This window comes from Aythya fuligula, chromosome Z, assembly GCF_009819795.1.
Source record: "Aythya fuligula isolate bAytFul2 chromosome Z, bAytFul2.pri, whole genome shotgun sequence".
Classification (NCBI taxonomy): Eukaryota; Metazoa; Chordata; class Aves; order Anseriformes; family Anatidae; genus Aythya; species Aythya fuligula.
Window position 1 is genome coordinate 84,898,919 of NC_045593.1, and position 23,132 is coordinate 84,922,050.

General features: G+C 47.1%; 1 protein-coding gene across 5 annotated transcripts in view; it reads right to left on the reverse strand.

Annotated features, from left to right (window-relative positions):
• PAX5 (paired box 5) overlaps positions 1-23,132 on the reverse strand; it is a 137,363-nt gene that overhangs the window by 96,560 nt on the left and 17,671 nt on the right. For 4 of the 5 annotated variants that reach the window (XM_032206087.1, XM_032206085.1, XM_032206081.1 and 1 more), the window contains one exon: positions 22,669-22,797. The exons of the other annotated variant lie outside the window; for it this stretch is intronic. In XM_032206087.1, the coding sequence (XP_032061978.1) occupies positions 22,669-22,797 (129 nt within the window). The remainder of the gene's footprint in view (positions 1-22,668; positions 22,798-23,132) is intronic. 5 annotated transcript variants of the gene reach the window in all.

Consider the following 23,132-nt stretch of genomic DNA (forward strand, 5'->3'; position numbering starts at 1 on the left):
GGTGCGACAGTGCTGTTTAAAATGGGTGTCTGTTTTCCCAGTGGAGCAAAATGTAGTGGACACCAGGGCAGAAAGTGGACCTGCAGGAGCCAGTGAGAAGGTGGAACACCGCAAGCAGACTGGCACCGGCTGCCCTGCAGCAGCTCCAGCCTGCACAACACTCATCTCTCGCTGCAGCTGGCAGGGGCTGCAAAATTCCTCCCCTTCCAGGAACTAACATTTGATGGGAAAAATGCAGGCTATTCAGCTGGCATCAGACAAAACTAATCTTTCCATGCAAGTTTAGAACACCAAAGTAAAATTTCCACCTAATACCTTAAACACTTTGCGAAGCGCTACGTGGAAAACTTACCTGGAGAAAATAAAGGCTCAGCCATATTCCACCCACAGGATGTGCCACACTTAAAAGCACCAAGAGTATTGCTGTGTCCCAGAAGGCTGCCTGCTGGAAAACCCCAGAGTAAACTCTCACTGAGGAGGAAAACTTCCCTTTGCTGTCATGTCAAAGATCCTGGCACATTTTCTAAGAAATTCAGAGGACCTCCAAGCAGATTTTAATACTCCTAAAATGCAATTTCCTGGCAAGAAATTGAGACAGTACCACCAACCAGTAACAGGATTGGATTTGCCATATACAAAGAAGAGAAAGGGGAGGCAGGGTGCTCCACTAGCCATGCTGAAAGCTGCAGATCGGTGCTGTGCATCGTCCAACAAGTCAGACATATCAGTCCACGCTCTCTATCCTCTGATCCACGAAGAGGATGCCCAAAAAGCTGTTAGCATATGAGGATTTTCACTGGGCAAATTTTAAATAAAACCTCATTTTATAAAATCAAGAACTACGGTCTCAAGTCTGCAAATGTGAATGCTTACAACTAAGCAAAGAAATCTCTCTGCTGAATTCAGCAGTACAGCTTACATGCAAAATGCAAACCACAGGAATAATTTTTATACACAAGTTACATAAAGCATGCGTTTTAAAAGTACTTTTATATACATTTTATCCACATGCATTAGTTGGGTGAATTTAATTTTTATAAACCCTTTACAACTGTGTAATGCAGGTTGTTTGTAGATCTTAAAAATTACTTCTCACATCCAGGAACTGCACCTGTGCATCCATCTTCCTTCAGCTGCGCTTTCTGCCTGCCTGAAGGCAGGTGTGTGCTCCAGCACCAGCCTCAAGCTGCAGGCGCCCTGGGCCTGAGTATGCCAGGCTGTTTTGTGCTTAAAGAGGTGCAGAGGGGTGTTCAGGACCTGGGTGCTGCCAGGCATGCTGCTGTTACTGCTGCCTGTGTATCATTCATCTACTTCAATTAGCAAAGCCAGAGCACAGAGCTTCCTACGCTCTCTCTATGGCCTCCTGCCTGCAGCCCACCTTGCATGGGGAAGCCTCTCCCAGCCCTGGCCCATGCCTCCAGCAGGGCAGACACCGCAGCAGCACCGCCAGCTCCCACTGCCGCAGCTCGGCCGCCTGCCTGCCCACAGCACAGGAGATGCTGTCAACAAGCAGGCGCAGTGTCCTGCACGCTGACACCCTCCGGCCTCATCCCTGGTGTGAACAGGCAAGCGTGCACACACAAGCACTGTGCTCCGGGGGCTGGGATCCAGGCAGTCACACGCAGAGCTGAGCAGCCCTCAGCACTACCCCTTGCTCCGACGACTCCCTGTCGGTCAGCACTCAAGGAGCAGCGTTTCGCCGCGGCATTTGCACTCATGCTCTTTTGCAGGTAGCCGTGGCATTCCTCCTCACTAAAGGCTGCTGCTGACAGAGGGACCTGCTGTCGCGCTGCTCTTGTGCTGAGCAGAGCAGCGCTGCGGTGCAGAGCCCTCGTCCCATGCAGCAGCACGAGAGAGACAGGGTCCTGGGGGAAACGGGCGCAGGGAGCTGTCACCTCCACTGGTTCAGCTGCAGAGGCAGCTAAACATCACGTTGGGCTTTATTATCGCTATTTTAGCTTTTCAGCTGCATTTACCTTTCTGCACTCTTGGCTCAGTTAAAAACTGCGGAACTGAAGATGAAAAAAAGGCAGTCAGAGGCTGAACAAAAATGACAGCTTCTAGCTATTTATATTTTACAGCTCTGCCTTAAACATTCTGATGCACTGGACACAGAACAAAAATAATCAGCCAAGATTTTACTTTTAAGGGAAGATAGTATAGTTCTTTGCTAATTACTGTAATTAATTAGTGTCATCTAAACATTAATTATTTATCCTGCAGTAAACTCAGCAATCTACCATACAATTCCCCTGACAGCGTGCTTATCACAAGGATGCCCTTATTAGGGGAGTACTGAAGAATTTCACTGTATGTATTCCTGTTATTTCAAAACCTGCTTAGAGAGGGAAGTCGGGTGGGTCACTTTTGGGGCTGTATCCCTGGAATTCTGCCTGCAATATCTCATGTAGGTGAGCCTGTTCCTGCAGCTGTGCTGTGGACTTCACTTGAGATAAACGCACTGGGAACCGCTCCTCCACACCATCATCAGAGGTTGCCCTTTTGTCATGTCTTTGCCAGTTTTCCTAGGCTCACTTATTCCCTTCCCATATAATGGGATAACTCCTCCAGGAAAAAGATAATAATAATAATATGTCTAGATCTTGGCAAATTATTTTTAAAGACTGCTGTATCCGAATACTCCCTCTTTCTTCATGACAGCCAGCTGTAGGCAAACAAATAATTTCTATGAATATATAATGGTGATACGAGAGCAAAGGTCCAGTGTGACGGACACAGGTCTCTCTGGCTTTCACTCTGTGCCACAGAAGCCAACAGCAGTGAACATGATTCTGACTGTGCTGTAAATCTGCACTGACAGGGGAATTTTTGAGGCTTTTCTTCTATTGGAAAACATCGACTGACTGAAACTGAATCATGTTCACAAGCAGAGATCATTTCTGAAGAACTGTGTGACGCAAAAGCCCTAGCAGGGAAAATCCTGAATGCGCTAAGCTAGCCCATCTTGACCCTTTCAAATAAAAATATTCTAGCTTTCCACTTTAAAATTATTTTAGTGTTTAGAGTGTTCAGCTTTAAGATACAAATATACGTGTGCAAGTATTAAAAAGCAAAAAGCCTTCCATTCTTGGGACTGGACAAGGCTGGGCATCAGCCCCTCCTCACCTGCCACGCGCTCCCCTGTCCTGACCACCCTCTGCCTCCAGCATGGCTCACACCGTCAGGCCCGCATCCCTTTCACAGGGCGCTGTGCTCCTGCCTGAGCTCACAGCACAGCACACCACGTGTACCACAGAACATTTCCTGAGGTGGTCTTCTCATTGCTCGTGCAACCACATGCAACCTCACAGACTGGCTAAGCCAGCATTCAGAACAAGATCAATAGGACATACTGAAAAAAAATACTAACATAAGGATTCACCAAGCTTAAAAAAGTCATTATATTCTATGACTCGTGCAAGGTATGACTATTCTTCACTGAAGTTGTCGTCTGAAGTCCTTGCAGAAAAAAACAACAACAAAAATAGGGGAGAGTTTGCAGGGTTTTTTTTTTTTAAGATAAATTCATTTTGGTTAATCAAAACCTGAAAATATCTTCAACTTAGTACTTTATGATGAACAATGAATAATGAATAGTTAGGTAAAAGACTATCACTTTTCCTTTACAAAGATTTACAAACTCTCCCAGAAAGGGCTAAGAATTATTTTTCTTTGTTTTATTTCCCCAAATCTCTTCTCAACTTTCTTATCTTTGAGATAAGATAAGATAAGATAAGAAAGCCTGGTCAGGATGCATGCTGCCTAAATTTTTTCCCCCTTACCTATGTATGTACGTATATCTCTACATTTACACATAGCTGTAGATTATTCACAACAAATGCTCTGGAAAGCTGCAACCACTTTTCCTCTCCCTGGGTAAAGCTAATACTGATAAAATGCATCATGCATCTGTTCATGAAAAGCATGTGTTTGCATCATTCTGCTTGCAGCTGAAATCTCTGAAAGAGATTTTTTATTTTTTTACAGGAGGAAGGAAGGAAGGAAGGAAAGAAGGAAGGAAATTTTTAGCTTAAGAAGCAAACCTTGCTACCATTGCATAACAGGCAGAAACGACACTGACCAAAGGTGGCTATAAAGAAGGAGGGACAAGCTGTGCTACCAGTATTGCCACTCAGCAGAGAAAGACGTAGCCTCTCTGTGCAACATACCAGCATGTGTTGTGTTATTTTTTTTTCCCCTGAAGGCCCTGTGGCAGCTCTGCCCCTATCCATGGGCTGAGTAATGACCTGGAGCCTGCCCTGCCACAATTGCTGCCCACCCCAAGCCACAGCGATGGACTTGCAAGCATGTCCCCTAGCAGCTGATGCCTGGCAGCAGACCTTATCGCTTGCACGCGCTGTGTCCACACCGGCCCCAGCCCTGTGAACCTGCTGACATCTCATCTGCCAGGTCTCTCCTGCCCTCCGCACTCAAACACCTCCCCGTGCCTCCAGGAAAGCTGGCATCAGTTCCTACCATAACAAACTCAATCGTTCTCAGCGGTGCTCCAGCAAATAAAGTCATTAATTACGGCCTCTCTCCCCTCCGCCGTTGGCTGGAGCGGCAATCAATGTGCAACCCCTCATTGCCTTCTCTCGGGGAGCGGAGACAGATGCCATAAAAATAAACTGCAGCCCACACAGAACCCTGCCAGTACGGCAGCAGCAGGCTGTGCCCAGTAACAGCCACCACGCTGCTCCAGCCTGTGCGGCAGTATTTATTTGGTCTGCCGCAGCCATGGGGGAAGGCATCCCATTAAGCGATCATTTTTATCTTATAACGTCAATTTACTTATACTGATTGGCTTCCTGCCGCCAAATATCAATTAAATTGCAAATGCCTGCTGAAGCTTATTTTCTGCCTCTCTCTTTTCCCCCATTTCCCTTTTTTCTTTCTCTATCCCCTTCTTTTTGTTAGAGAGAGAGAGAGAGAGAGAGAACTCTATGTTCGAACATAATTTAATTTATTTCCCTTTCCATATCTCAAAGGAAAATCTATAACTCCCCCTGGAAGGCCATTTGCCCTCTGTTATTGGGAGCTGAGGTATCACAGCACTGGGCAATTTGTTTCAACTGACTATCGGCAGCCCATCAGGACTCCCGAGGACCTCTGCCATCTCAGTGCAATTGTATCTGGTATTGCCATTTATGATTTGTTTTTAATAGGTGCTAGTAACCATAAGACTCCAAGGTTTCAGTTCACACACGGTGCACCCACTCCACTCCCTCCTGCCGTCACTGCCTCCTCCTCTACAATGTTCATCAGCTGCTGAAAGAGGTTTCCACTTGTGCCGTGGACACAGACCGTCGTTAGCTCGGTCTGCTGTTCCCTAACAGTTGTGTTTCTGGAGATGATAGGGTGGCCAATGCTGCTAGAGGTTATAAGCCATTCCCATGACAAACAGCTAAACGAGTGGGCTTTGACAAATCGTGAGTACAAAGACCAAGCAGTCCACGCAGAAGCTGTAGGTGGGCTCTCCCCACCGTTGCAAAGGTAACGTGCTGCATTTGTGTGCACCCACAGCCATTTCTCTTTGCCAGGTTTTCCCATAACAGCAGCACTCAGTCAACTCTGAAGTGAAGAAAAGGACTCAACCAAAACATCACAGCTGCTTTTGCTTATATACCAGAATAAACATAAAGCATCTTCCCCTTATTGTTGTAACCCTCTAGATCCTGTGTCTGCTGCTGGCATAAGAGCCCAAAACATCCCAAGCAAACTAAAACCACATCATGATCTCCGACTGTAGAGCACAAGTCCTCTGTGCCTGCAGTGAGAGAAAAAGTGGACGGGAAACAAAGTCACAGTAATAGGGCTGGAGATCTAGCAGATGAATGTCAGTGTTAAAAATGAATGGTCTCTGCAGTCATAGAATTTGGAAGATGACTGGAAGGGTAAAGTAGAGCAGAAGTGCACTTGGCCACACCAGAGTGAAGAGGCAAACGCTAGCCAGAGATAAGAGTTTCCTCAGATGCAGGAACTTGATCTATGGGGCACAGCAGAATTAAATCCCACCTGCTCTGCCCATGTCACCTTCTGCTCCTCACAAATGGTGAAAAGCAGGGGAAAGCAGAAGCCCATCAAAGCAGAGTGAGCCTTTGGACGCAGAGTAAGCCTTTATGCATGTACCTGCATTATTCTCCTGCACTGTATATACACATGCGGTCCATGGATGCGTACAAAGTATACTGCACACAGAGGTGCACTTACAAAGTGAAGACAAAAACACATCCTCACACACGTGCACTCACCCAGCTAAGTGTTTTACCCAGCTAAACGGGAACTGATCGTATCGGCCTGAAAACAAACAGCAAGCATAACTTTGCCTGTCAGGTCCCTGTTTCTCCTTTGTCTGATGTTCCAGCATGTGCTGCCCTTCCTTTGACTGGGCAAGGCAACGTTCACAAACTCACCTCCAGTGAGTAAAATGAAAATTCAGTCACGGCTACCTTAGACTACTTATTTTCTGAGACAAGGGCTGGCTCACTGGCACATGATAAACAGATGACACTGTACGGTGCGGTGCTTGCAGGGCCCTAGCCTGGGCTGGCTCTCCATGATCCTGACTCCAAGTCTTGGATTTTCCACAGCACTGCTTGAAGCCTTCAGCAAGATTTCCAACCACTTTTCAACCACTGGTTCCTCAGCTTCCCCACTGATGAAGTGAGGACATTATAACTGAACACACTGTAATTCAATAAAGATCTTATAAGCAAAGCACTAACCATTATAAATTGTTTGTAGTACATCCAAAAATTCTTTGTCACCTAAAAAAAAATGCAGGTGAGTTTACTCTGGACTTGCCAGGTGCCAGAGTGATTTTCAGTGTTTGTAATTATCTCCACAATAGGCTTTTGGACAGAAGCTGCACGAGTTGTTAAGGCTGGTTTAAAAATATGGGCCCATCTATGTGAATGATGCATTCAGAAAGCAAGAGGATGAGCTACATGGAGTACACCAGTGTGCATATATATTCCTAGATCTACCTATATAGATATATATACACTGTGTGTATACACGTGCATGGTGAACATCTATATTCCGTCTGTCCATCCACATAGCTATCCCTTATGTAGAGAAGCCTATAAAAATATCAAGGGTAATAGGAAAGACCTCTGCACACTCTGCAATGGTGATTATTGACTGGTTCATTCAGTGCTTGATGGAGATAGCATGATTGCCTGGGATGTACCTTGTAGGTTTCTAAACAGAAGGCTCCAGAATCAATTTTGTGGTAACTGGTTAGATGTGACCAGCTTACAAACACAGCATGGATGTCAGGAAGCAAATTCAAGCTGCACCATTACTGTGTTTTTTTTTTTAAATATCAGAGGTGAGTTAAGCCTCCCGGCTGGGGGAGCCACAATATAGAACAGAGATTAATGATTCTGGCTTCTTTTCATCTCCAAGGTGACAAATTTGTGCACAACAAGCATCGTACCATGGCTGATGGTGCAAGGCTACGCTGAAGCTCACAGCTTTCGTAGGAAGATTTGCATCTTCCTTATGAAGTGAGGGTAGTGCTGGAAGTTTCAGCAGAGTCAAATCAGTTTGGTCAGTCGTCAGCATTTCCATCGCTGTCTGAGGAACTGGCCTTGCAGAGTTAGAACCTGTGCCCATGCTGGTGCCCACACCTCTGTGGGTCTCTCAAGTTCTTAACAGTTTGCCTCTGACAGCAAACCAGCTTATCCCAAAACATGCCCTCTGCTTTGGTGGGTGAAACCTTGAAGGGAGGGAAGGAGAATGATGGGAATTTTTGTGAGTATGAAACCCCGGCAGCAATTATCAGTGGGGGGCTCCACCCTGAGCAATGGCCAGAACAAGCAGCCCTGGATAACTCACTTTCAAACAAGTTTTCCAGCAAAGAGTGGTGGAGTGACACCAAGTGACACTGGAGCCAAATCACTGATTTGACAGCTCCATTTTCATCCATGGCATCCTATAAATGAATGCTTGGAAATTTCTCTCAGTTCTGACATAGCTCTGGAAGGATGACTGGGCTAGCAGGAGCAAGGCCAGGAGATCCCAGAAGTTAGCACTGACCTCACTTGCCTGCCACTAACTTCTAGGGGCACCATGAACAGATTTCTTGCATCCCCATACTCTGACTTCCGTCTTTAAAATAAATGGACCTACTGAGGCACTGTGGCGATCCAGCTGTGAGGCACCAAAACACCTCCATAACAAGGACCATAGGAGTATGAAAGAATGAATAAAATCAAGAGTTACTCAATTTCAAAGCTCTAAGCCACACATCTAAGTCATTACCAAAAAAAAAAAAAAAAAAGTCTTTTGACCTAGGCACATCTACATCCAGGTCTTGGATGTACCACTACTCCTTGCCAGCTGAGGCTGCCAAGGCTGTGATGGATAGAGACTGGTCCCTCCTGACTGGGGCTTGGCAGAAGACCTGCTCCTGCCTTTCATACCCTTCCATCACAAAACCTCACTCTTCAAGAAATGACAGCTTCTGCATCTTCCAGCCTGGAAGGAAACCTGGGTGAGAGTAGGGAGAGAGCTGCCAGAACACCAGTTCTCTGGGAAGCAACTAGAAAATACAGAAATTAGAAAAGTAAAAACTATTTCTTATTAATGGACTTATGGAAAAAAAAATCATGCACTGTCAACCATGAAATCTTATTTGGACAATAGAGATGAAATTGTCACTTTTGACAGTAATGTTTACAAGGGCATCATGTGATGATGCAGCACAGCATGAAACCAGAAGCACCGTCTAGCTCCTGTGAACTGTAACAAGACACAAAATGTCCCATCTGGGACAGGTATGAATTGTACTTCCAAAAATAACCACTCAGGTGTAAAATCCATTACACATAGATGGGAGGAAATGCAAAAGAGCCCTGCCAACATGGAGGGAGGCTCCTGAGCTCTCTCCATCCACAGGAGCTAGTAACCACTGTCTCTGAGCAGGGGACGCAACCACTGATGGGTGGCACAGCACAGGGAGCAGAAATGCACCCATCCATCTACTGCTGGGCATCAGGCTCAGAAAAGTAGTGGGTATCATTGAATGGTTTCCAGCAAGGCATTGCACCAGCTGTCTACTTCTGAGTTCAAGTATGTACTTAAGCCTTTATATCATATGGGCAAGAAATCATTACCAAGTCTGAAGAATCTCACTTTAAAACTCCAACACAAAACCTGTCTGACTCAAAGGAACCCTATTCAGGGTTGACCAAAAGCTGAAGCCCATCATGCACTACAACAACTGCTCATTGTAAGACCTTCCAAACAAAGAACAATCCGAGAGCTGCCTTATAAACAGACCAAAGACAGCAGTTAGCAAACATTATATGCCTAGGAAAGAAAAGCATCAGTAGTACTTTGACCACAAAGTCTAACCATAATTCCTTGGAATTAAGAGGGGGACAGGGCTGAAGGGGTTTTAGTTGATATAAAGTATTCTCACATCTTCACCTGGTGTGCTCAACCACCATAACAGCTTGAATGTGGGTGCTTGTGTCTGTGAGCACCTCACACCTCCCTCCCCACAGCTGGGCCTTATCTCCCCCTTGATACACCATACCAGGTGAAGAGGAAACACATCCTGACCATTAGAAGAAGGGGTGATGTGCAGGCAGTGGCACTTTCACATCAGCTCCAGGAGGGCAACGCACCAGCCCTTCAGCCAAAGCCCAGTGTCTGCTTTAGCAAGACAAAAGTAATCTCTGCCATGTGAGATGATCACCATTGAACCAAAATTGTTCTTCCAGATTTCTCCTCGCTGCAAAGTTGCTTTTTAGATTGGATGTTTCATTTTTTTGACTAAAAGTTGATGTGAGTTGTACAAAGCATCTGAAAGAAGCACTTTTTTCCTGAAGCATTAAGGGTATCCTGAAGCATCCATGAAGTTAATTCCTACAAGGGACATCTTTTCTGGGGCTCTGTACCTGTTCGAAAGGCACACCATGGTGACACAGCTGCAGAAGTTTCTGAACAAAGGGCTGTTTCTGAGCTGGCAACAGAAACAAGTCCTCACTATGCCTGTGGCAAAGAGATTCAGATGTCAGCAGACACAGCATTCTGACATTTTGCTACTTCGGCACCCCAGTCTGCAGCTACGGGGAAGCTATTTTATGAATGTGCAGTGGCTGTGTGATATGAAAGCCATCACTTTTCCCCGATGTTCATCCCTGATAGATTTCCAATACCCTGACCTCTGCTGTAGACATCTCTTTTGCCATGTTGCAAGTCAGCTGGATCAGTTGCAAGCTGAGTCTGTGCTTTAACTGGATTTCCCTTTAACTCAGGGTCAGGAAAGCACCTCAGCTACACATCTTTGGTTTCCAACCTCAACCTGTGATGTGGTACTGCAGCAACAAAGAAAAATGCATCTCCTGTTAGTGCCATAAACTTTTTTGTATTGTAAAGAATACAGTAAGTATTCTTAAACTACAAATATCTTTCAGCAGATTCTCAGAGGACATAAAACATGAGGAAATTCCATGCTCAAATTTCCCACGCATCTGACAGGAGAAAGATGATGGTGTATTTCAGAAGTCCAAGTATTTTGCCTGTTCTTTCCATCTCCAGCATCATAGTCATCTTCATGTAGCTGCAGAATCAGCTTCATCTGCTGCAGAATCAAAACCATAAAAAAAAAAACAACAGCAAGGAAGGAGCTGTGCAGGCACCTCCATTTACATATCAGTCTCCCCAGCTGAGGCTAATGAAGAAAGAGAAAGCAAAGGCCATGGCTCTGAAACTGATTCCAAGCAAAAGCTTTTGCGAAGTTTCTCCACAGTTATCAGTGGGGTGCATCAGTGAGAGAGCACTGTGCTTGCTCTTGTCACAACAGGAGAGCTATCATACACAGAAAACAAACCTCAGGCTGTCTGGGGCAACTGCCCAGAGATATAGACAGAAAAAAAGGCCTAGCTGAATATGAAGTAGCAAAACAATTTGAAATTGTTTAGCAAAACATCATTGGAATACTATATATATCAGGCACTTATGCAAGCTGTTGGGGCAAGTAGGAACACCACATCTCTGGGTGTTCCCAGCTATGTCTTCCTTTTCTATCCTGGAAATCTGCTCAAAAAAAAAAAAATAGGATTTGGCTATCAGTGCAGCACATCTGGATGTCCTGCTGCCTGCTCAAAGCTTCTGATTATTGCTGTGGCTCTGTCTGGGCTGGTGGATGTCTGAAATCCTAGCAGTTACTGGGCATGCAGCCTCCCCCACGCTGGGAGGCACAGGGCACCCACGAGGCTGGAGCACTGGAGCCTGTTGGCCTGTGCACGCACCCAGCTGCACTGGAGTCACTGTGCACACACCACATGATGCATCCTCCTGTATTTACATCTGCAGCTCCACAGCAGGGAACCCAGAAGCCCTGCCAAGGGTTTTGTGCTCTAGCATGGCACACAGCAAATAAAGCACTGTCCTTTGTAAGCAGAATCACAGAATCACAAAATATCCCAAGCTGTTAGGGACCCATGAGGATCATTGAGCCCAGCTCCAGGCTCCACACAGGACCACCCAAAACCAGCCCTGTGTCTGAGAGCACTGCCCAAATGCTTCTTGAGCTCAGTGCCGTGGCCACCACCCTGTGGATCCTGTTCCAGTGCCCAACCACTTTCTCGGTAAAGAACACAGAATCATAAAAAAGTACTGCAGCTCTCTTCATGATTTTCTGTATCCTGAGCACAAAGCCATGGCCAATCTGTAACGGTGCTCTTCTTGACTCAGGTGCACCCAGACAATATAAACAGCCTGTGGGTATGAGCCCCAAAATTCTGGAAACTCAGTATGACCAGCCATTCACGCAATTATTTAAAAACACACAAAGAGCAAAATGAAGTCACCAAGTCTGGTGTGAATAATCCCACAGCCTGTCTTGTGTTTCTTTCAATGTTTGTTGAATCCTTTGAATAATGGAATAGATTTGTAAGTAATGGGCCTATTCTAGAAATACTAGGAGAGGCCAAAATTGTCAGGATTCAGTCAATTCAGTGCGCAATCACCTCTACCGATGAATAAAGCTTGGTGCAAAGAGTACACACAAAGGCCATGACAGACAAAAATTGAACTGTAAAAAAAAAAATCCAGTCTGAGGACACCCCCATTTTCTGCATCTCACTGATTTAATGCTGTCTGCTTACCAAGACCTTCCTGCATGGCAACAACAGCAATTGCAGCTTAAAATATTAAGTCCCAAAAGTACTGACAGAAAAAAAAAAAAAAATGGGTTTCCACTATCATGCAAGATCTCAGGAGTTTGTAATTTCATCCAAGAAGTAATTCTGACTTGAAAATCCTAGTAAACTCAAATCAAACCTTGGCCCAGCTTTGGCAGAGGCAGGTTTCAGTCCCATATGATAATCCAGGTATTAATGCTACATTTTGAATAACCATAGAGAAATCAGCTAACATACCACGGGTATTTTGTTACACGTGGAAAAAAGCAGTTTAATGCTTTCCCAAGAACAGAAGACCTCACAGAGAGCTTGGGTGAGCCATGGACCCACACAGGTGGTTGCTCCCTCACAGAGTCAGAGCAGGACAAGAAACCCATTATTGTTTCCGGGGGCAGGCACAAAGAAATACACGATACTTAAATAGTTCTTCCTGCCACGGAGGTGCCAAATATTGTATTTAACACTTTGGCATTGGACCTTTCATGTGGGAACAGCCTCTGTATCCCTCAGAGCACCGTTTGCAAGAGGCCAGACCTCTGTCTTTTAGCACGAGGTGCACACTGTACAGCTTCCCGGCGCTCTCACTCCACACGTGGAGTTGAAGTGCTTATTTAACGGGACGGAAATTCTCTGACAGGTCCTAGGGTAGGGGATCCATGCACAGAAAAAAATAAAAAAATAAAAAATAAAAATAAAAAAAAGGAACGGGAGGAGAAGGAGGAGCAAAAGACAAATGAGTAGACACGGGAAGAGCAGGAGGATGAGGAGCAGCAGCATTAGTCAGGGAGTGGCAGGCGGTGGAGATCACAATTTGCCGCATCTCACCGCCCAGTGGCTGTCTAGTCCGGGGCCAGTCCCGGAGGTCCTTTGGCACCCAGGCCGAGCCCGTCCATCTGTGGAAGTGCTGGACATCTCTATGGCCGTCAGACATGCCGGCGGTGCATGCATCAGGAGTGCAGACGTACAACCTCCGTGTGTGTGCACAGGTGCAGATATGCTCTGTAGCTGCACCCTCCGCAGTCCTTCCTCTTGGGATGCTACCACTTTCTTGATAAAATCAGAGCAACTCATCTCACTCCTAACATTTCTGTTTCTTTTTATGCCAACACTCATAATAAATATCCATCAAAAGTGACAAATCCTGCTTTTCCAGAAAACATTTTTTTTTCCTTTGGAAAATGCATTCCAGCAAAAGAATTCCAGCCAGCACCAGTACTGACAGTATCAGGACGATCTGACAAGACATCTACCCCTAAACTGGATTGTAGTTAAACCTATATGAAGAGGTTATTTCTTGAAAAGCATCTAACACTCGACAGCTCCTGATGAGAACAGCTGGAGCTACAGCAGGGCTGTAAGGAGTTGTGAAAGTCGGGGCTTTTCATTAACAGCATGGGGAAAATCCCAAGCCTGCTGGAGCTCGTGGCAAACCTGACGGGTTCACCCCAGCCCTGGAGGAACCCCCCTGAAATTAGGTGCCACATTAGGACAGAGGTGACAAACGTGTGGCATGCACATAAGACAGACAGTAACCTGCTCCTTGGGAAAAGGTAGCAGCACTTGCAGAGAGCTTTCCTGCACTGAGCTATGAACATGTAAAAGTGCCTATGGCCACGCACTGCCAACTGCCAGGGCAGAGCTAACACAACTCCCAAAACCCTGGGAAAACATGTGGTGACCATGCTCAATGCTCAGGGAGTCACAGAGATGCTTAGAAGTGCGTGGAAAGCAACAAAAGCAGACATTGCTCCCACTGTCTTACAAAGCCAAAGGGATTTTGTCCTATTGAAGGAGGACGTCAACCCACAGTTCTCATCAGAGCTGTGCAGAGGTTGGTCCCTTCATCCCCAGAAATAGCATCCTGTCTCAGCAACTGTTATGGAATGCATCATGTTCAAACATCAGAAAATAATAGAATAGGGTTGTAAATGGCTTTTGTTACATTTCCATGAATTTAGCCTTGTAGAATTGTTTCTGTGACCAGTTCTGGGCTCACTGGTACAAGAAAGACAGGGATCTCCTGGAAAGAGTCCAGGGGGGCCTGGAGCATTTTCCCTTTGAGGAAAGGCTGAGAGACCTGGGTCTGTTCAGCCTGGAGAAGAGGAGACTGAGAGGGGATCTTATTAATGTTTACAAATACCTTAAGTGTGGGAGACAAAGGGATTTGGCCAACCTCTTTTCAGTGGCTTGTGGGGATAGGACAAGGGACAATGGCCACAAAATGGATCACAGAAAGTTCCGCACCAACATGTGAAAGAACTTCTTCATGGTGAGGGTGATGGAGCACTGGAACAGGCTGCCCAGAGAGGTTATGGAGACTCCTTCTCTGGAGATACTCAACAGCCATCTGGACGCCTACCTGGGCAACCTGCTCTAGGGAACCTGCTTTGGCAGGGGGATTGGACCCAATGATCTCTTGACGTCCCTTCCAATGCCTATAATTCTGTGATTCTTAGATTCTGTTTCAGAAGTCCAAACATTTTAATACAGCCATAGCTGAGATTCTGAACTGGCTCCAAATTTGTTCCTTTTTTTTTTTTTTCTTTTCCCCTAAAATTCCATGAATTGACTAGCTCAGCTTTGCTAGTTAATGTCCAAATGTCCAGGTCAACTGGCATAGTACCAATAACCACACAGACCAGGGTGATGCTTTCAGAAACACCCAAGGGTTTTCGAGTGCTACAAGCAAAAGAGGTGCTTGTAGCACTCAAAAAAAAAGTGCTTCTCCAGACACCCACCACAGGTGACACCATCTCTGCTGGTGCCAAACTACCATCATCTGTGGCCAACACCATCAGCACTGGCCAGAGTGACCAGAGGTTGCTGCCACTTCGGCACATACAAAATGCCCTGTGAGAGGTCCACAAAACATAAATGTGAAGACTAGACTTAAACAAAAGCCCTGGCCTAAGCCCCAGTCTTGTGAAAAATTATGCTTGAGGAATCGGGAAAAAAGGATTGTATTTCCCCTTTCTTCCAAGGACCACAAAAATTAAGAGGTGAGCTGTTTTACTGAATGAAGAGTGACTGCCATGAGAAGCACAAGCCACCAGTTTTCACCTCCAGCTGTGGAGGAGGCTGCCCAGGAACCAACCCTAACACCAGCAGAAAGTGTCTTTGTGGCTGGACCCTCTGACATGCTCGAGGTGCCCTGTGCAGCTCTACAGCAGCTGCACACCCAGCTCAAGTAGCTGGCTAAGCCAAGGCAAAGGCTCCATTGCATCTGCAGAGCTGCTCATGGCAGGCAGGGGTCTCCTGCAGACCTGCTGGCACTGGGGAGAGCACTCATCCTTCCTGGCCAGCATGCACCAGCACCACTCCTCTGGTGGCGAGGGATTTAGGAGGAAGAGTGGCGTGACTGCATGTCTATCGCAGAGATTTTCTTCCAGCAGTTCAGTTCACTCACTCTCAATGACATTAAAAATAAAAAAAGACAAAACAAACCACATACATTCCATTGAGCTATAGATTGCATTGGATACAGCACAGATGAAGCCATCACTGCAGCGTAACCAGTAAAAATAAGAACAAACTATATTTAAAAGGACTGTTTCAGTGTATACGTGGTGAGGGAAAATAATTTCTTTAGCAGGCCAACAACCTGACAGGCACCACACTTTGCAACACTGGGAAAGGATCCCTGAATGCAGAAGGACAATCTGAATCAGCAGCAGAAATTTAAATCAGTACTTGCTGACCTGGCAAAACCCGATTCCCTTGAAAGACTTCATCTCATTATAGTCACTAGAATTATCCCCAAGAGTAAACACAACTCAAGTGAGTAACCATAGCTGAAGTGGTCCTAGAAATGATTTAAGTAAACTCCAGCACATCTCTGGGAGGGAGTTTCTTTCTCTTTAACCTCTTCATGGACTTGAATAAGTTCACCTGTATCAACTGACTGCCTGGATTTGAAGAGTTTGATTTCTGATATTTTATGTACCTTTCTACCACTTCGTTCTGGATGTTACTAACTCCACAGATGGGTCTGTGTGTGTATGTTCCAGACAGACATCGCAGGGGCAGTAAAATGCAGCTAACACATACTATTATGAGTCCCACTCACCAAGTACATGGCAGTCCCTCCACATCCCTCTTCCCCACCCTGCAACTGACTTTCTGCCAGGCCTTGCAGTTCAGCACTTTGCTATCAAAAAGTTCAAGTTTATATTGGCAGGTGATTTTTTTCTCTCCATAACCTCCTCCTTCTTTTCCCCTCACAGTGTTTCTGGAATTGACTGCTCCCCTTGTGGGTTTTGATCCTCAAAAGCTTCAGTCCTTTGCAAACCACTTGCAGTGCAGAACTCCCCAGTGGACAGATAAGAGAACAATATCAATACTGTGAGGCTCCAGTGTGAGAGGAGTTAAGCGATTTCTGTCAACACAAGACCCAGCCAGCAATCAGTTCCTACACTGAGCATTCCCGATGGCTGCAATGTGCATGGTTCTCCTGCCCACAGCCTGGCACGTGATTGCAGGCAGGTCCATAAGCTCCTTCACCACTTGCTCCCAGCACCAGGCAAACTCTGGCAGCGGCAGGACACGTTGTCCAGTGAATCCTCCCTGACAGGGCTGCTCACACCGGCCAGGCTGAAGTGCCGAGGACTGTTCATGAAACTCCTAGGGATAAGTCTGGAGTGGGAGAGCATCCTGACACCCAACCCAAGAGAGGAAAGGGCAATTCATGCTGGAGTGTTTCACCAGAGGTGTCCCAGGACCAGCAGTACCTGACACTGGCTGCCAGGAAGAGGGGCCCACATGTGGCCAGACGAATCCTGCATTTAAGCCCCCAAAGAGAGAGAAATAAAGATCCTCAGTTGCCAGGGTAACTACAGTGAGATTTACATTGCGTTTATCAAGACTTGGGAAGCTGTGGCCTGAGGGGAAGCCTACATGCTCTTTATTAGCTCCCATGGCTGGTGAGGTTCCCCATCTTAACCACACCTCCCCACCCTTGCCCTGGTGTGCTCCAGCCTCCACAGCCCAGGTCCTGGCCACCACACAGCCCCGCTCCTTGGCGCACACCAGCTCCCATGCCACATGTCCTCTTCCACTGACCCTCAGTTCAGCCCTTCTCTCCCGGGGCCCAAAGTGTCCCCCCTTGCAGCTTACCAGGCACCCCTGCACCCACCTGCATTCTCTCTCCTGCAGCCAGCTCCCTTCAATGGCCTTTCCCAGCCTTCCCAGCAATCTCATAGAGTAGATGCCCTGGAAGTTGCACTGGCCTTTAGCCACAAGAGGAAGTCCCTGGCAGTGCATACTCTACACTGGGTTCCCTTTCAAGGCTGCTTACCTTCTGCCATGCAGCCACTGAGACATTTATGCCCACACCCTTCAAGTCTTTAACTCACTGTGTGTGTGGCTTGCTGTTCCTGCTGGGAAAGGATAGCTCCTGAGCATGGAGAAAAGACACAAATACAGAAATGCTGTCCGTATTATTAATCCTCATTCAGCCTTAGTCATGTTTGCTTTGCTTTTCTTGGTGCTTCTCTGGCAATGCTCTCCCTGGACATGTCACAGCTCGTGTTCGTATTTGTCAGTGCAAAGAAATTCAACTGCCATTTCCAAATGCAGGTGTCTCCCACAGCCATACAGGATGGGCACTACAGAAAATGTGCCCTGCACAAAGTGGTACTGCTTGGATGCCTACAACTGTGCCTAGCCTGGGGCATCCCTGTGTGAAAATCTGGTGATCATAACATTGGATGTTTTCACGTGGCATTGGACTGTGTGCACGTGCACATATTTCTATTTATTCTCATTACCATCTCTGCCCCTCTTGGAAGGCTTATCCTCCCAGACAGACGGCTGTGACCCAACTGCCTTTAAGTCTACACTGCCTGAGTCTACATTTAAAGGAAATGCATTTTTCAAAGAGTTCAGCTTAGAAAACAAAGTACAAACACCACACCAGATGCTGACAGCAACGTAGGGTTATGTTTGGTGAGAATGGAAACAAAACAACCCGTACGAGTGAAGGTCTCCTGCTATGCTAGTTTCAATTCCCCAAATGCCTCCACTGCTGAGAAGACTCCATACCAGTGAATTTGAAATATGGTCTGTGCAGCTGTTGTGTGCAGGTATTTAAATCTGCCAAATTTCTCCTGCAGCAAGAGGATGTGGGTGGGTAACAGACACATACATCCTGCACCGGACTCTTGCTAAATTCTGTAGCCCTTCTTCTGACTGCATTTCCCAGAGAGGGGCCAGGCCAGGCCAACAATTTGCAGTAAGCCATTCAATGCTGCATGTAGCTTTTTGCTCTCACCAGCTGCGTCTGCACAAGGAAAGAGAACAGACTGACTGGTCTAGCACTGCCTGTGTCCCTGTAACAAAACTCCCTCTGTAACATCATGGCTGCATCTAGGCTGAGCAGCAGGAGCAAGGCCCAAGCTGTGCTAATCGCTGCATTAGCAGACACTGGCCAAGAGGGTGCCATTTCACAAACGACAAAATCATGCCACAACAATAGATGGCAGGATGTAGCCAGCAATACAAGGCAATACTTAGCAGGGTGGGCCTGCTTCTGGTCCCCAGGCCACACAGACAGAAACTCTCCTTGCTGTCTGTACCTGATCTGCAAATAGCAGCTGACAATGCCACAGGCAAGGACCTGTGTACAGACAGGAACCATGCTCAGAGTGAGCAACTCAAGCCCCTTGTGGACTGGAAAGCAGAGGGCTGTGCCAGAGGCACAATGGTGCTCCACCACAAATCTTGTTCTTGGTGCACCCAGAATCACCATCCCACACGCTCCACTTGAGGTGACCCAGCTTATAAAGGGGCACCACACACAGCCTGCTGCTTACAGCACACAGCTCTCATAGAAGCAGGAGGGTCAGGCTTTGCCTTGGCTTTGGAAGAGAGACACTGCAGTGAAAGCATCAGATCACAAGGACATCTCAGGTGAGAGCCACATCCCCTGTCTGGTCTGGCATGTGCATTTGCATCATGATCCCTCTCAGCATGAACCTGCTGGGAAAGTCTCTCTGTTGGGCTTTTTCTCTCCTGTACCTGCAGAGCTCTGCAGTGAGCAGAATGGAAACCAGCGTTACTTACAGGAGACAGCAGAGAAAGGCAGGAGGAGTGAGCTGTGCCTTCCTTTGGTTTGGCTCCCAGCGGGAGCTTGGGTGTTTTTTTGGTTCTTCAGAGGGAAGGGACATCCCAGCTGGGTCTCTTCTTGCCCTGCTCTTCCTGCTCCATCCTTTCCCTGGATCCTCGGATCCTCCTTCAGAGCACTCACAGCCAAGCAAAGTCCCACATTCTACACACCATGCCTGGCTTGGCCTACTCTGTACCTACCTGGGGACACAGTTCCAAAGATCACACTTCCTGACGCTTTGATTTTCAGAAAGGGGATGCTCAGCATTTCTCAAAAAAACAGACTCTGTGGAGTGTCCCATTAGAGGACAATCACTGGCCACCTGACCAGCTTCGAGAAGTACAATAAAATAAGTTCCTTCACTACTGGCATCTGTAATCACTTGATGGAGCATACAGCTCAGTCTGACACAGGGTCTCACTACCTGCCTTTGTGCCCATCCTTGGCTTCGCTAAAACAAATCCTGCTCATTAGAAGGTGGGTCAATCAGATCATTCTGCACATTTCTGCCACCCACCTGCTCTTTTACAGCCTTTTTCTAAGCTGCGGGGCCAGATGAATGTGAAGCCACAAAAGTCAGAGGAGAGAATCTGAAAGCAAAATAGCAAGACTGCTTCCCAGCAGCATCTGCTGCTCAGAGCTGAGGAGATTGACGGTAACTCTCTGCCTAGCTACAGAACAGCCTGCTTCTTGTGTCAGTCTCCAGTAGTATGTCCTTTAACCACAAGTGAAAGCAACCGATCCCCCACGAAGGCACATCTGCTCCAAGTCCATATTACAGCAGGGAAAAAAATGACACCTTCAGCTATATAAACCAATAAAGACTGTCGGATTTGGTTTGCCCCTGTTGCTACCCAGCAAGCTCCCTACTGGGATAAAGACTGGTGACATTCGCTAAAAAAATGTCAAGAGTGAGGAGAACAAAACTGGATAATGAATCACACCAAGTACTCAATGCAGCTGGAAGAACTGAGGGGTGACTGCACCCTACTTCATTCCCCAGCCAAGGGAAGCCAGGATCACCAGACAAATGCTACACACTGTGGCTCTATTTATATGTGAACAAATATACAAAGTTATAGCAGCAGGCATGCATCTTGCAACAGCTACCGAAAAAAGAAGCGATATGTTAAAGAGGTGATATAACAGGATTGCTATGGAGGTAGTCTCCCTCCAGCTCTCAGAGGTCTGTAAATGGTAAAGTTAACTCTGCCCCCTTGTGCATCTGCATCATGATACAGTCTGCAATTAAAAGATGACATGCTTCTCCACGTTACAGGCTAGCATTTGATTCACCTTTTTGTCATCTGCAGTGCAGAGATCTGGGACTCCTTTGTGAACACCTCAAATCTAGCTGTGCAGGGATAACTTTTGCTGAGCAGGATGAGGAGGGGTTATAGACTCTCCCTGGGATCCCCTTCAAATGGACAAAGATGTTAAAATATCAGGTTATGTACAAAGTCTGTCCTTCACACACCTCTCCAAATCTGCAGCTGCAAGCTGTTAGAAAAGCAATTTAAATGGTCTACTGAAGACAGCATTGCTGTCCAACTTACAAGCTCAAAAATCATGACTCATACTGCCAAAACAACGGGGTTGTTTTATAAATCATGTGATCTTCTAATAGTCAATTGGCAAAGGCTGGGGAATTTCTCAGCTATGCCTCTGATCTTCCCAAGGAAGCATTTAAATCTTTAATCTACAATTGTGAGTTCTTCCTTCTTGCTTAAATAAGTGAATCTGTAATCACACACATCCAAGAACTGGAGCTTCAGGACAATGCCATGAAAGAGTCACATAACTTGCAACACAAACTGCCTCTTTCCTGCTCATTAAAAAAAAAAAAAAAAAAAAAAAAAAAATCTACTTCACCTGCTTTAATATATATACTTATCTGTGCACTTATGGCTTTGATTTGGGAAGAAACAAGAAAAAAAAAAAAGGCATATTCAGCAACTACCTGAACTTTCAGTTTTATACTCACAGCCGCTTCCCATGTGACTGAAATCAACCCCACAAAGCTCTCAGCAGTCTTTCCGCAGTTTTAGTAAACTGAACATTACTCTATAATCCAACAGGATATCTGCAGACACCTACCTTCTGCTTGTGCAACAGAGACTCCATGCTCCTTGCCTGTTTTTAGCCTGTTTCTCTAGAAGTTAGGCTTATCGCACCAGAGTTTCTGTGCATCTGCCCACCTCTACCTCTGTCCACATGTAGCACTGGGTGTCCCAGGGGATGAGGAGATGGAGAAGGAGGCACAAGACCCACATTTGATCCTCACTCACTGACCTCATGGCCAGGGCTGGCTGCAGAGCAGTGCCTGGACCCACGCTGGTACCCCTGGGTGTTGGGAGGTAGGTCACATTTCCAACGTGTTCCTCCAAAGCCAAGCAGTGAGCTCCAGGCCACAGTGAAAACCATTACTTTCTCCTCTGCTTGGCAATCTTTGTTGAACAAACCTCTTTTCTCCTCTTTTACTACTTCCTGTGGCCGCTCCTCTATCCAAGGTAGATGGGACCTCTGCCTGCACGTGGCCAAGAGGACCCCCTCCCCACAGACATGTGGAGCACATTACCACAGGAGCTCAAAGGCAAGAAATGGGAATCTGATGTTCTGGAGGGCAGGGTGGCAGCACATTAGAAAAAAAGAGCACCCATGGGCCTCCCACCCACTGGTAGGAGCCAGTGACATCTTACCTGAGTGCCTTCCCACACGCTTGACCGCAGCATTGCCACTAAGCCCCTGCTGTGCCCTCTGCTCCCATGCACATCAAATGATGTGGTCTTGACCCCAGCTCTTACTAGTGAAGGACAACTATAAACCCTGATTTGAGGACTGCAGGCAATGTTCAATTCAAGCCACAGTCACTTGTTTCCTCTGCTATCTGGGCTGACAACAGCCCCTGATAAATGCAGCATCACAGACTGCTCTACTGTTAATTTTCTGTATCTTTGTGGATGGCGACACCTCCCTGGCATTTTTTTTACTTCAGGTGGCCACAGAATCAATACAAGGATTCTTCCCCTTTTCACTGATGGCAGAGAGATGTTCCTCAGCCGGGAAGAGAAGGCAACCAAAGCCTGACACATTGAAACTGCTTTCTAAGACGTCAGGACCCTGTTCCTAGAAAAAACACTGCCTTCGTATACAGCAAAGGACCACAGGGTCATGCAGAAGGCCCCCAAGCTGGGCTGCAACCTCAGGAAAGGCCCTGCAGCATTCAGACAGGACTCCCCAAAGCCGAGGGCCGGCGAAGGGCACCTGCATCTCCCTCCCACCCACCTTAGCCCCAGCAGCCCCACAGCCCACATCGCCCCCGGCCGGGAGCCCCACTGCCACCAAGGCCAGCTGCCCACCAGCATGCATGGTCCCAGCACCCCCAGAGAAAGCCGCTGCCATTACCTTCATCTCGTTTGCGCTTGTTGCTCTCGGTGCCGGGGGAGGCAATCCCCAGAATCCCGCTGATGGAGTAGGATGAGCCGGCAGAGTCTGTACTCACAGAGGACACCTGGGTGACGGACCCTGTGGAGGCTGCAAGGCAAGGCAAGGCCAGGCAGTCAGCGGCAGCACAGCACAGGCACCAGCCTGGCAGAAAGCCCCCTGCCGCCGTGGCATGACAGCTGCAGGCCAGGAAGGCAGCAAACGCCACCCTGCAACACGTCAGCTCACAGCCCCAGCCAGGTGGAAGGCTCTGAGGACACAGCAGCATGGGGAGAAGAGACTCTAGAAATGGGACGGGGTGGAACATGGCAGCTCACCGGCTGGCCCTGCACTGGCACATCCCTACATCCCTGAGGGCTCCGCACTGCCCCAAAGCACAGGCTGCTCTGCACAGAGCAGACACCTTAAATCCCAGCTGCCTCTAC